We start from the raw sequence: 13552 nt of genomic DNA, 5'->3' as shown, positions 1-13552 counted from the left end.
CTAGTCCAAGATCATTGTTCACAAGCCCAATACTATTGTTATATGACCTTCAGCCCTGTTGAAGCCCGAATTAAGAGATGATCAGCCCAACATGTTAATATTTAACATCCGGTCCATTACTCAAGCCCAGCCGGATCAAAGTATGTTCAGCCCAGTTACTCAAGAATGCACAAGTCCTACCAGTTGAAGGATTTACCGTAGAAGGAAAATTCTGAGATAGGAAGTTCTGTACAAGGCAAGTTCTATGTATGGAAAATTAGACAATGGAAAGAACTCTATTAGTAAAGAATGTTTATATAGAAAGAATTGGAGGACAAGCAACGCGAGTCCTACCATAATTTTACAATCTTTTGTATATAAATAGAGGCTTAGACCTCCAATAAAGGGATCAAGCAATTTACGCTTCTCTATACACTGTTCTTATTTATTTTTATTGTTTTTTGAGTGAGTTGTTTTATTTTTCCCAATCATTATTGGTTGAGCGAAATTTTGCACCTACAGTATGTTTTATAGTTACGAAATTATTTGTCATTACTAAGTTTTTTAATTTTTGGCATATCATATACTTGATTACATGAGTTTAAATTCATTAATCAAAGAGACAAAACATTACATGTAGCATGTGAATTTTTATTGACGTGTTGGAAAGACACTAATGTTAAAGATTTCAACCATATTGGCGTGTTTAAAATGGACTAATTATTTTCGTGAAAAATATATTTTGTTATCATTTTTAATCATGATACTAATTTTTATCATTGGAAGCTCATTTTTTGTGAAAACTCCTAAACAGGTACATGCAATTTTAGAAAAACAGTGATATATTGCAGCTAGATTTTAGATTGATAAAGGAGAAATCTGCAACTCCTATTAGATTCCAAGGGTACTCTGTTGTCATTATCCGACTCTACGTCAATGATCATTTTGAGACATATATGGAAAGTATCATATATGCAAAGAAGTTTGTCACTTCGAGTTTTTTAACATGAAGGATTTTGGGGAGGACAATGTGATTCTATGAATCAAATTATGGGCCTCAACATGGATTTGCTCTTTTTAAAAAATAGTGATTAATTTACTTTTACGCAATCCAAATATATCGGTAAATCTAAAAAAGTTTAATCACTATTCAAATGTTGCAGTCTCTATTTTTTAGATTAGAGCTAGTTTGCAATCAAGGCAATGCAGTAAATTGAATTGAAAATTTTAATTATTGGTGGTCTTTATGAAGTGAAGTATTGCGGCAATGCAAACATAACAAGTACAGAAATAATTTTGGAAGAGATCAATGGATTTCTCTTGTGACGATCTTAAGGTGCTTGTAGGGTACCATGGATCAGGGGCTGCATTTTGGCAAATACCCGACAATTATTTGAGACCACGAAAATGCTTGGAATTCTAAAAAAATAGGATTATTCTTGATCTATGCCAGCCTGGATCTTCCAAATTAAAAGGACCTGCAATCTTATGAAAGCCAAAAGGCACATTTGTCAAACTCATTCCTCAATAGAATCAGAATTCTATTGCACTTTTTCTACTGGAGAGGAAACTGAGTAGCTAAGGAGCATTTTGGAGGATATTCCAGGATGGAGTAAGCCTATACCGCCCTTGTGACAATAAGGTTGCGATGCTTCAAGGTCACAGTGAGTGTTACAATGGAAAGACATAACATCAAATTGAGAAGTAAAAGCTTAAAATGAAAAATCTTGAAAAACATGACTTCATATGAAAACATGCAATATGTATAACATTTCTTATGTTTGTGTTCAAATTATGCATATTGATAGGAGGAGCATTTCAAATGCAACTCCAATGTATCAAATTGATATATTGGTTCTGATATCAGATATCACTTAGTGAATTTTATTAATCTTGTATTCACTTGTCAATTCTATATGCTTGACCCAAATAAATAAAATCAGATTTAAAAAAATTAAATATTTAATTAAATAAACAAACTAAAAGTTGTTCAAACAAATAAATTAAACAATCATCCCCTAATTAATTTTACCAACTTCAGTGGTTGATTATATTTGGTTAATTGCTCAAATACCTAAGCACATATGCTGATGGATTTAATCATGATAATCATAAAAGCATACATCGTGAATTATACATAGGGTATATTTGGTGTGAGTGAATGAAATCAAATGAAGGTGGAATGGAATGCATTTATTTCCATTCTCTTATTTGGTGTGTAACATTAAAAATGGAATGGTCATTCCTAGAGAATGCCCATTCCATCAAAAAGGTGGAATGCCAATTCCACTTTTTGAGAGGTGGAATGATTATTCCATTCCCACTAAGAATTAATAAAGTAATAAAATAATTTAAAGAGATAATTCACGCATACACACACTATATAAAATATATAATATGTATCTATATGCTATTTGTTCCCCCCCCTCTCTATCTCGTTTATTTTTCTCTCTCTATTATCTCTTTTCTTTTTATTTTTGCAAATTAATTTTTTTAGTTAATTTTTTTTTTACTAATAATAAAATGTAATTTAAAGAAACAATATAAATTCATTCTATTCCAACTTTCTTACCAAACATAGGAATGAGAATGAGATTTCATTTTTATACATTCCATGTTTACAACCAAACGGTGGAATGAGAATCATTATTCTCATTCCATTCTCACATACATTCTCATTCCATTCCAATTCATTCTACCACACCAAACATGCCCATAGTATATGAAACAATTAATATATGCAGTAAAGTGAAAAAGCAATTCACTATAAAGAAAAAGACTACAAGAAGTCCAATTCAATACTATGAACACCTACAACTTCTAGACTCATCGAGACAACAAATCATGCTTGTTCACATCAATTGATTTACTCCACGATGAATTTCAATCCAATTGTTCTATTAGAAACACTCTAGAAGATTTCTTCAGTTGCCTTCCAGCCAATCCATCTAACAGGTAGATAATCCCATTAATCCACATCATTCCCATCATGTACTGCTTGATCTTCAACTTGGAATTGTTTCGACAACCCATCTGTCCACCGCTTCACGATTTGCTGGGTTGGTCTCGAACACTTGTGGCCATATGTTGACGTTGATCTTTCGGCTCGTACCGCAACAATATATATGTATAATAAGATGATAACATCATAGTCACCATATCTAATGTAATATAATATGTATGAATGATGCACAAACAAAATAACACAAATTATATAATAGTAAGTGTGGTGTTCTCTATTCTGACAAGATAATGCCTCACACATATTCTCTTACGGATACACAGAAGTATAACTCTCACACTGAACACTCGTACGTGGATAAAAAAATAAATAAAGAATGCTCGATGCGTTTGAATAATCACTCTAGGGCTGAATATGCAAGAAATTAACACACGGTTTGAGACACAATTTGCATTTTCAGACTTGTATAAATAGAGAACATTACTTGCTCCCCACTAGCTTCTAGGATCGATCTTGGTCTCCAAGTAAACATGTTCTCCAAGTTGAGAATTTGTTTTCAAGTAAATAAAATACATATGAAAAGACAATTCTAGAATGAATTAAGCCCGGGTCCTTTTTGTAGAAAAAACATTTTATACTTGACCTATAAAAATATTATAAAAAGTTCAAGCAAACTCAATTAGGATCGAAACTAAGTTCCGAGCCATAAAATGTTCTCTTGATCTAATTGTGTAGGGTGGGTGTCGACCAATCAAGGCTTCATAAAGTTTGATCGAGGTTCACAGATATATATGTCGATTAAAGTTGCTTAAGTGTCGACCGATCGAGGCATATATAGGAAAGTTCGATTGAGGCAAAGGCAACTTGGGTATTTTTTTGACCTATTTGACATATCTGGCAATGAAAATAACCATTAGCATTTACTCAATTCAATTAACACTTTTATTAACTAGGAAAAAAAATAAATTCAATTAACACTTTCTGGGATTATCTATGAAAGTTGAGATATAAAATAGATAAAGAAAATAACCAATAGCTTTTTTCACCTTTGATTTTTTTTTTTTTCTTTTTTTGCCCTCTTTGCCGAAACTCCATTCCCATGCTTAATAAAACCCTTCATCCCCATCACTTGAGGTATTTTGAGAAATAATCATGTACCAACCATGATGCAAATTTCTCAAATATATCGACCACTCTCTGATGAAATCAAAATATAACCATGGTCTTGGCTATGAAATAAACAGCTGAATTATAGGACTCCTATATCTTTCCATATCTACAAAGAAATAGCTTATATATATCATCTAAATAAAAGAAAATAATATACTGGTTTACAATTATTCCTAATAATATATATATATATAGCTAGTCAACTCTCTTGTTCAATCTTTAGTTTCACATGTTCAACCTCAGTTCAGACATGAATAAACCTCCTGCTGTACAATTACAATCCATATCAAATAGCTACTATCTAATTTTATGCTCTATTATATATTCTATTATATATTCCTCACCCATGGAATCGAAACACTTCTATATATATATATATATATATATATATTTGAATCAAATTGAGTACTAACAGGCCCCAAATTCTCTTATCGAAAGCTGGCTCTTCTCCAACATGCTGTCAGTGTGCCGGAGCCCCAGCGTAAGCGACACTTCGCCGGGCGTTATCCCGAGCCTTAAAGGCGTGGATGCCATGCTTGCACCTCCAGTACGCGGGTGACGCATGCCGGGTTCATGGGTCACCGTAAAACAGTGATGCAGTGGCCCTGCGTGGCGGCTTGCGGAGGAGGAGGAGGAGGTGGTGGTGGTGGTGATACCAGCATGGGGCTTGACTTGGTTTCCCGAGGAGTAGTGCTGCTGCTGCCTAGAATTGATGGTGTCGTTTGAAGGGTCGTTTTCCGTGGCATTGATATGGGATCTTTTGTCTGGTATTAATGGTATAGTTGTCGTTTGCATTGGGGTTTGTGAAGATGTGAAATTATGATGGGCATGTGAGTTGGATTGGTCACTAATTGCTTCTTCCATTGTTGTCTCATCCTTGGCCTCTTGTTGGTACATTTCTTCAACCATGGGTTTCCACAACCGAACCCTTGCATTAATGAACCAGTTTGATACCTGAACCATATCAACATATCAATTTAAAGCTGTAAGCACAGAGAACGGTATTGAATTGGATGAGTAATAAATGGTCTCATTCAATTCACCATTCATTACGTACAAGAATGCAATGCATGCAAGTCTTGAGTACTTTTTTTTTTTTTTATTATTATTATTATTTATTTATTTTTTATAAGGGTTTAGGGTAATTTTTATGGATACCCTTGGGCTTGCTGGGTTTAAGAACACCCATCGAAAATTAAAAATCAGAAAATTGTACAGAAAAATTAAAAAAAAAAAGTGTGTTTAAACAGTTTTTTTTTTTTTTTTTTTTTTTTTTTTTTTTTTTATTATAAAAAAAAGTGTTTAAAGTGAGGGTTGCAAACGGTTGCACATATCTGAAGGTCAATAAAAAAATAATAATAATAAACCTAGAAGAGGTGGTTTTATCTGTCCATGAGTATGAAGTTTACTTAGTAGCAATAATTTGGATTATCAATCATTATGGAGATCATAATAAAATACTATTAGTTTGAGAGCTTATAAGAAAGAAGATAAATCCAAGATTAAATAAAATTGGTGGTGTCGGTGTCCAAATATGTTAATCAAATCATTTTTATTGTCAGCAAGTGAAATGGAATAGTACTACTGAAACATGTCAAGATCAATGAAGCCCAGCATATATTAATATACAACATGAAACAGAATAATTAATAATAGTTATTTTCAATCAGAAATTTATGACAAGTACTACATGTTAAAAAATAGAATGATACTGCAATGATATATATAGTAGTTGTATCAATTAGAAATTTAGTATAAATTCCTGATAACATTGAAACTAATTAGAAAATACTCCTCTAAGATGATCATGGTTTTCCTATTGATCATATCCTCTAGACTCCTTAAAAATTTCATAATATAAGAACATCCATGCACACCACCTTCACTGGCCACTTAAAATAGAAAATGGAGCGAAGATAATCCAAAGGGGTTGACATACAAATAATTTCTTAGGGGTTATATCTACAGACATAGTCCGAGTTTTACCCGATCTGCATAGGGGCACTTTGTATGAGTCTCGTAGATTAGTCAGGGCAAAGCCCTGAATGCCCCGATTATCAGAAAAATAAAAACGCAGTGAAGATAGATCTACTTTTCTTTTTCACAGTAAGCAGTATATATTTCATTTGAGTCCACATGCATTTGATGTATGTGGAAGCAACCAGACCAGGTGACCAAAATTGTCTTGGTAGATGATCAAACAACTTATTCATCAATAACTTAAACTAAAGAAGCAAAAACAATCACAATTGAATTAGGTAACTTGCAACTGTTGTGAATTTCTTAACAAAATGGATTAAATTTCTCAAATTTATTAAGCTTATCTCAAAAGTACTTACTGAACCAATTAAGCTCATCAATTTCAGATAACCAACATGAAAGACTGTGGTTCCTTTCTCAATTAAAAGATGGTTAATTATTTATTATCATTCTTATTTTTATCGATCGCATATAATTTATTAAATGGGTTATTTTAAGGTTAATATTGTGAAGGTAAAACTAATGGATATAATATAATGTATAGAATTTAGTACAGTTAAGAAACAAGAAGGAAGTGTTGGAAATTAATTATGGAGTTGTTATAAATTTGATCTACTTAATTGCACCAGTTTTTTATTTCTAGGATAACTAAAAAACATTAAACAGTTCAAATTCTTTGGTTTGAAAGTTTTCTAAAGGAAATTTCTGGAAAATTGAGTTTTAAAAAAGGAAATTTCATATAATAATAGTATATTATAATTCTCTAAGAATTATATTTTGTTTCAAGACTTAGCCAAACATGTTTTATAGTTGACAGTTTTCTAAAAAGATAGTGCTAAGAAAACTGAATTAATTAAAAAAAAAAGAAAAAGAAAATTGAATTTTCAGAAAATGGTCTAATTCAATTTTCAGAATTCTCGAGAAGTGTCTTCAAAAAACTGAACCGATCGAACAAATCAATATCTTCAATTTTCACTATTATTATACATATTAGAGATACAAAATAATCTTTCTCATTCATTCATCACCCACTATATATATATCACCACTATGTGCATGCAAGGAAACGTGGGATGATTTACCCCCCCAAAAATAAAAGGAAACGTGGGATGCATTAACAAGGTACACAAGTATAAATAACCCAAAGAAGCAACAATCCCTAGAGTTAATAAAAGAACAAGTTGAATAATATATAATTCAAAATCAAAAGTAGAAAAAAACATAACAAAGTAGTTCAGAATTATCAGTATTCTCTTTCAATATATATATATATATATATATGAATATGACACATCAATTTTGATGCAAAAATATGGTAATGAGTACCTGATTTTTGGACAAACCAGTCTGCCGAGACAACAAATGCTTGTCAGCTTCGCTTGGATACCTGAATCACCAACAACACAGTATGACAAAACGGAAATCAGCAAAGAAAGTAAAATCTGAATTTGCATTATCTAGTATATATGGTTGTATATGGACTAAAAAACCCAATGCGTGTGTGTGTGTGTGAGAGAGAGAGAGGGGTATACGGGTGAAGGAAATGCTCAAAAAGCCAGGCTCTGAGTATGTTAACAGAACGCTCAGGTAGGCCTCTTTGGGGCCTCCAAGCTTCAGTATCCATTAACCCCATTTGAGTATAGGTTTTGTGCTGCCTAAAACTTTGCTCAAGCAAACGAAGCCTCGGTGTTTCTCCTTTTGTCAAGCCTGATGTGCCCATGACCTCTTTTTCGCCTAGCAACTCGCATGTTAGCTTCAATTGTGCTGCTATTGCGTCCTTTATGCACCGGAAATGGCGTGACATAGCCTTTTGGGCTAGACCTGTGTATGGAGTTGAAGCTCCATAACCCATCACTGAATCAAATGAGTTCACCATTACTTGCATTTGTTCACAATAATGACTGTATCTTCCATCCACCTGCTCATAGATTGAAAATTAATTAGAAAAAAGCTCAATTCAAATACTCAAAATTTAGCTATAGTATTTGGTGCAGTACAATATACTAATCTAAAAAAACATATAAAATAAAATAAAATTAAATTAAAATTAAAAAGTAAATGTGACAACCACAAGCACATTATTTATGGGTTTCTAATAATTGATCAAACATACACTTTTCAATATACATAATAGAAGAATTAATATAGGAAAAATAAGAAGGGCAAAGAAACAAAAAATGGTATTAATATATGTTGATCTCAATGAAGAACAAATTCATATATAGTTTACAACAAAAAGGTGTTTAACTCCGTCTGTGCCAGCATGAACAAACAAAGAGTTTCTTCAATAAACAATCTTAAATATAGCCACTGGAGGCAATATTCCGAACCTACCACAATGATATATATATATATATCATATTTGTGGAAATAATTGTCATCATGTGTAAGTATTTTACTTCCATCTTTCAGTAGTTGGTGTGTTAATTAGTACCTTAATATAAATTAAAAAATGGTAATTAATTAAGATAGAAAGGAAATGGTCCCCAGGTCTAGTTATTATACATCTTTTGTTGCAACAGCAGCCTCCCTAGCAGCTTCTAAGTTCTTATAATGGAGCCTTTCATTCACTTAATGAAAAATCCAAGTTGCATACTCAGAAACATGGCCAAAATATTAATTAATGTTTTATTTATAATTAATTAGCCTGCTTAGTAAAACACAATTCAATTTCTTGGCATAAGAAGGAACCTCATACCATCAGCCAGGTTTCTCAATGTTTGCTAGCTAGCTAGTAGAAAGACAAAATTCAACTGAACTTACCGGAATTACATGTTCCATTGATATCTGTGTATGTTTATGTATATATGCACATGAGAGAGAGAGAGAACATGCCTCATCAAGCATACACAATAACTTGACCTTCCTCCTTTGATATTCAGTCTTATCAGCAGCTGATAAAGGAGGGTGCTCCATTAAAGAAGAAGATCCTACACCACAACCATCTTTTCTACTAGAATTAGAGTTTATATCATGCTTCCTAGGCCTTCGATTCTTTAACTGGCCTTTTCCAACACAGCAGAACTCTTCCAACAATTCTTGGGCAGCCTTCAAATACTTGGAATTCCTCAAAACATTCACTATTCCTAGAGATGTACCAAATCCAACATGGAGATTTTGATCCATCATTCCTTGCAAACGCATCGGTTGCTGATTAGCACCAGAATTCTTCAACCCATAAGGGTTAGAACTCCCAACTTCTTGATTATAGTAGAACATCCCACCATTTTCTGCTCTTAATTTCTCAAATTTCGCCGCTTCCAAGTGTTGCAATGAAGATGACAAGGACAAAGAAAGGCCTTGACTCTCCACAACCCCTCCAATTTTGCTATTCTCACCATCTCCAGTACCATTGCTACCGCTTACCCAAGTGAATTGAACCGGGGGATTCATCACACCGGTCTCAACACCATCTTCAGCTGCGGCCGCTAAGCCATCTGAGTGAAACCCTCGAAAATGAGGATTCGATTGGTAGCGATGTAACATGTGCTGATAAGGAGATTTAGTCGAGGATGGTGAAGATGCTTCGACATGAGGGTTCACGAGGCCAAGCTGCATCGAATTGGTTGAGTAGTCATCATTATTGTTTCTCAGATAGTGATGATATTATACAAGTGATCAAACAATTAAATGGAAAAACCCACCTGAACCTCGTTTACCATTTCTGGGGGCTGCACTTTTTGTGGCCATCTAACATAATTTGATGAGATCTGATTGTCCAAGATGTCAGTAGCTGCCGTTTGTACCTGCACAAAATCAAACATCTCTGACAGCATCCCGGTCGTTTGATCATATAGTGGCAGCTGACTTGGTACTTCATCTTGTATTGGTACCGGCAGAGGTGGTTCGAGGCCTTGTGCCCTTGGTATGTGCTTTGTGGTCATGGATCTTTCATACCCATTTGAGAAACTGAATAGGCCTTGGTTGAAGCTTTGGGACATCTAGAATTCGCAGAATTAGACGTGGCACGGATCAGCTGCGTTAGGAAATGATAGGTAGAGGTGATTTTCTTAGTAGTCCCACATGCATATCAGTGTCTATTGCTCATCATCTCATCCTTGTTTCGAAGCTAGCTGCTTAATTGTATAAGACATGGATGGATTGGATAATATAGATCAACAAGAAAAGAACAAAAATTATGGAAATTAGAGCAAAAAGAGAATTTACAAAAGAGAGAAGTGGATAGTATAAAAACTACTAAGCAAAAAATTAATATATAGCAGAAGATAAAGTGTAATAGAATAAGAGGCTAGTATTATTGGATCTTGAGTTGTTGCTTTTATAGTTTTTTTTTTTTTTTTTTTTTTTTTTTTTTTTTTTTTTTTTTTGATGCCTTTGTTGTTGATGTACCTGTTAAAGTAGCAAGGTTGGATGGGAGAGACAGAAGTACTGGATCAGAAACATCGTTTTCTCTCTGTGCGTGACTGATCTATCTGTTGTGTTGATCTTTGAGCTTAGTGTTTCAAAATCTACTTCATGAAAACTGCAAACTGATTTTGATTTCGCAATCAGACAAGAAGCCAGGGAGGTGGGATGATGAAAGGAGAAGAGAAAAGGCCGCACTTGTTCCTCTTCATTCACTTTCAACAAGCCTCCCATATAATATAAATACACATCAATATTTATATGTGTATATAAATTCAAGATAAAATTGAGTCGATGGAAGTCACTCATTAACAAGTTGGTACAAGAAAGTTGGTCTTTTGTTTATTCCTTTTTAAAAAAAATGTTACATGCAAAATATTTTTTGGCGTTGAAGCTACAGACCTTCATACTAAATGGACCTTTTTCAACCATCCATCAAATTTTCAAGTCAGTTAGTGTGCATGTAACGACTCAAAACTAGTGAAGAAACAATTGTTTGCAAGCCACATGACTTTCTAGATAATGTATAAATAGCCATCATATTGGGAATTTGGGACAGGTTAAGAAATATTTTAATCAATAGGTAATTATGAGATGGAGGTACAAAGACAATTTAACCAATGCAATTAAAACCTCTTTCACAGCCCAAGAGGTTAAGTGAGGTGTTGGACAACATTAATTTCAATAACTCCTCAAAACATGCAGCACATACAACTGGTTCCTAATGGCCTATTTTGAAACCATAGTTGTTATGTACTTCGATTTGCTTTGATTCAAAGTAGAGGTAATGTTTTTGTTTCGGAATGTGTTCAATATTATTTAGAAGCATGTTTAATAATGTATATTTGTTGAAAGATTTTTGGAAGTAAAAACATGAAAACATGTTTAGTAGAAAAGTGTTGCAAATTGAAAAAATAAAATAGCTAGTGTGAAGACCGAGTCTTCTTTTTCCTTTTCCGATTTTTCCGTCATTCATTTTATTTATTTATTTTATTTATTTATTTGATTTATTCTTTTTTCGCGTTGCCTTAGGGTTTTGTTGCGCCCGAGATATACTTCGATGTTCGGAACTGATTTCCGGCACCACATGCATTGCATTATATTATCTTTTACTGCCCGCGTATGTCTTAATTTCGTTGTAAAGCATGCTCGTTTATTTATTTATTTTTTATTTCCAGGGGTATGGATGCATGGTTTCTTCGGAAACATTTTTGTTTTTCAGTGTGTTTTACGTAATTACGTTTTTGAGATATTTTGCCTTAGGGACTTTTGTACAAATATTCTTTAGGATATTTTGTGGAGGGACTAACTTGAAAATAGGGGATTAAAGAGTGACAAGTGACACTCTCCCATTGGACCATTTGTTGACTTACCATTATACCATTATATACACTTGGAAGCCTAATTAGGTGACAAATGTAAGGCTTGGATTAAGTCTCGTGAGGGGGCTTAGATAGGTGTTAAGTGGAGGGTGGATGTGTGTGTGTGTGTGAGAGAGAGGTAGTGTTGGTGTGTATATGTTTGGCTAACAAGGGTTTTAAGTTAGTGAGAAAAGTTGTGAAATGTCATCTTCCTCACAAAGCCACCATTGTTGAACCTTAGAACCCTAGCCTCCAATTCTTCTTTTCAAGCTCCTTCCTTTGAGCTTTTGGTCTTCCACCTTGAAGATAAAAGTTCCCTCTCTTCCTCCTCTACAACACATTTGCTCAGTTTTTCATTTTGCTTCCATTTGCCTTGGATTCTAGAGGAACAATCTTCTGGTGAGGTAGGGGTTATCATATGTTTATCCTCTTGTAGTTTCTTGCTTTCCTTGTTGGTAATACACATTGTATACATGTTTTTCTTCGTTTCTAGGATTGTATCTAGATGTGTATAATATGAAATTAACTTAGGGTTTTACATTATTAAAGGATTGTGGATGATTTTTGTATTGTATTAATCTTATTTCATTTGGTAATGATTTGAAATCTCATGATTTAGTTAGTGTAACTTTAAAGATTTTATTTAATTATTGCCAATGATCCAATTGTGTAATTAACACTATGTTGTTGTTAAATTCATGGATTTGGAACTCATTTCATACTAGTTTGAATTGATTTCATATTTTGATAATGTTGTAGTAATTTGAATGAAAATTCATTGTGGACTTAACATTGTGTATGCCATTATAGCTTGAGGACTTAGGGCATATCTTGTGTGTAGTTCAAAAATTGGATGTGTATGAAAGTTAATTACTTGCATTGTTTACAGTACTAATTGATAGTTGTAACTTACTTAGTTGATTTTGGAAATACTTGGGGCAAAGAAAATGTGATATGGCTAGGGCAAGGCCCTACTATGGGAGGTACGAGTTCTCCCTATAATATAGTGCACACTTAGGTAGTTCCTTATGGGTTAAAAGCCTCAAACAGCTAACTATCTTGCGTTGTGAGTTCATGATTGGACACCGCTCCTAAATTTTCCACATGGTTTGATTTTGTGTTCATTTTACAAGTTAATGGAACCTAGGGTTTGTAACTTGTTGTATCTTATGGAATATTACCATTATTGTAATGACCCGGTCATTTTCATTCCTTTCATTTTTCTCAGATTTTCACGGATATTTTTTTCCGTTAATCTTTTCCTTTCTGAGTTCAGTTTCTCATCACTTGGTGTCATCTTGAGTGCTCGGGATGGTTTTCGAGACTCTTTTTTTTGGATTGACAATTTCCTTTGAGGACCGAGTCATTTCCATATTTTCATTTTTCGGACACTATTTACTTTTTTGCCTTTTCCCTATTCTGTCTTTTCCCCGTTTGTCACTTTGTTGGCATAACTTCACTTCTTGTGTTTGAAGTTGGTTTTTGACTTCACGTATCTTCATTCTAAGTGGTTTCCACGAAATACGTATCTTTACTTTTGCAAAAAAGTACTCTAGTTACTCCCGGTGTCCATAGGGGCATGGATGCATAGTTCTTCAGAAACATTTCTATTTCTTGGGGTGTTTTTCGTAAATATCTTTTGAGGATATTTTATTTCAGGGGTTTTTAAGAAAATATTTTTAGAAGATAATTTCATTCTGGGCCATTAGTGCAGTTTTCACTTTTTGGAGGGGCC

General features: G+C 33.7%; 1 protein-coding gene across 2 annotated transcripts; it reads right to left on the bottom strand.

The window, feature by feature from the left end:
- Nucleotides 1–4218: 4218 nt before the first annotated feature.
- Nucleotides 4219–10426, bottom strand: LOC132275879 (BEL1-like homeodomain protein 4). 2 transcript variants are annotated; one of them, XM_059777065.1, is made up of 5 exons: nt 9736–10426; nt 8855–9643; nt 7624–8009; nt 7418–7478; nt 4219–5065 (listed from the first exon to the last, which is right to left on the bottom strand). In XM_059777065.1, the coding sequence occupies exons 1-5, from the start codon at nt 10030–10032 to the stop codon at nt 4520–4522; spliced, it is 2079 nt and encodes a 692-aa protein (XP_059633048.1). In that variant the 5' UTR covers nt 10033–10426; the 3' UTR covers nt 4219–4519. The 2 variants fall into 2 exon arrangements, with proteins under 2 accessions (XP_059633048.1, XP_059633049.1); XM_059777066.1 differs by having other exon boundaries at nt 8927–9643; nt 9736–10424.
- Nucleotides 10427–13552: the final 3126 nt, after the last annotated feature.

This window comes from Cornus florida, unplaced genomic scaffold (genome assembly GCF_030987335.1).
Source record: "Cornus florida cultivar Cherokee Brave unplaced genomic scaffold, ASM3098733v1 CherokeeBrave_3.0.0_Hap2_Chr10, whole genome shotgun sequence".
NCBI classification, from domain to species: Eukaryota; Viridiplantae; Streptophyta; class Magnoliopsida; order Cornales; family Cornaceae; genus Cornus; species Cornus florida.
This window is presented reverse-complemented; position numbering and strand designations above follow the sequence as displayed.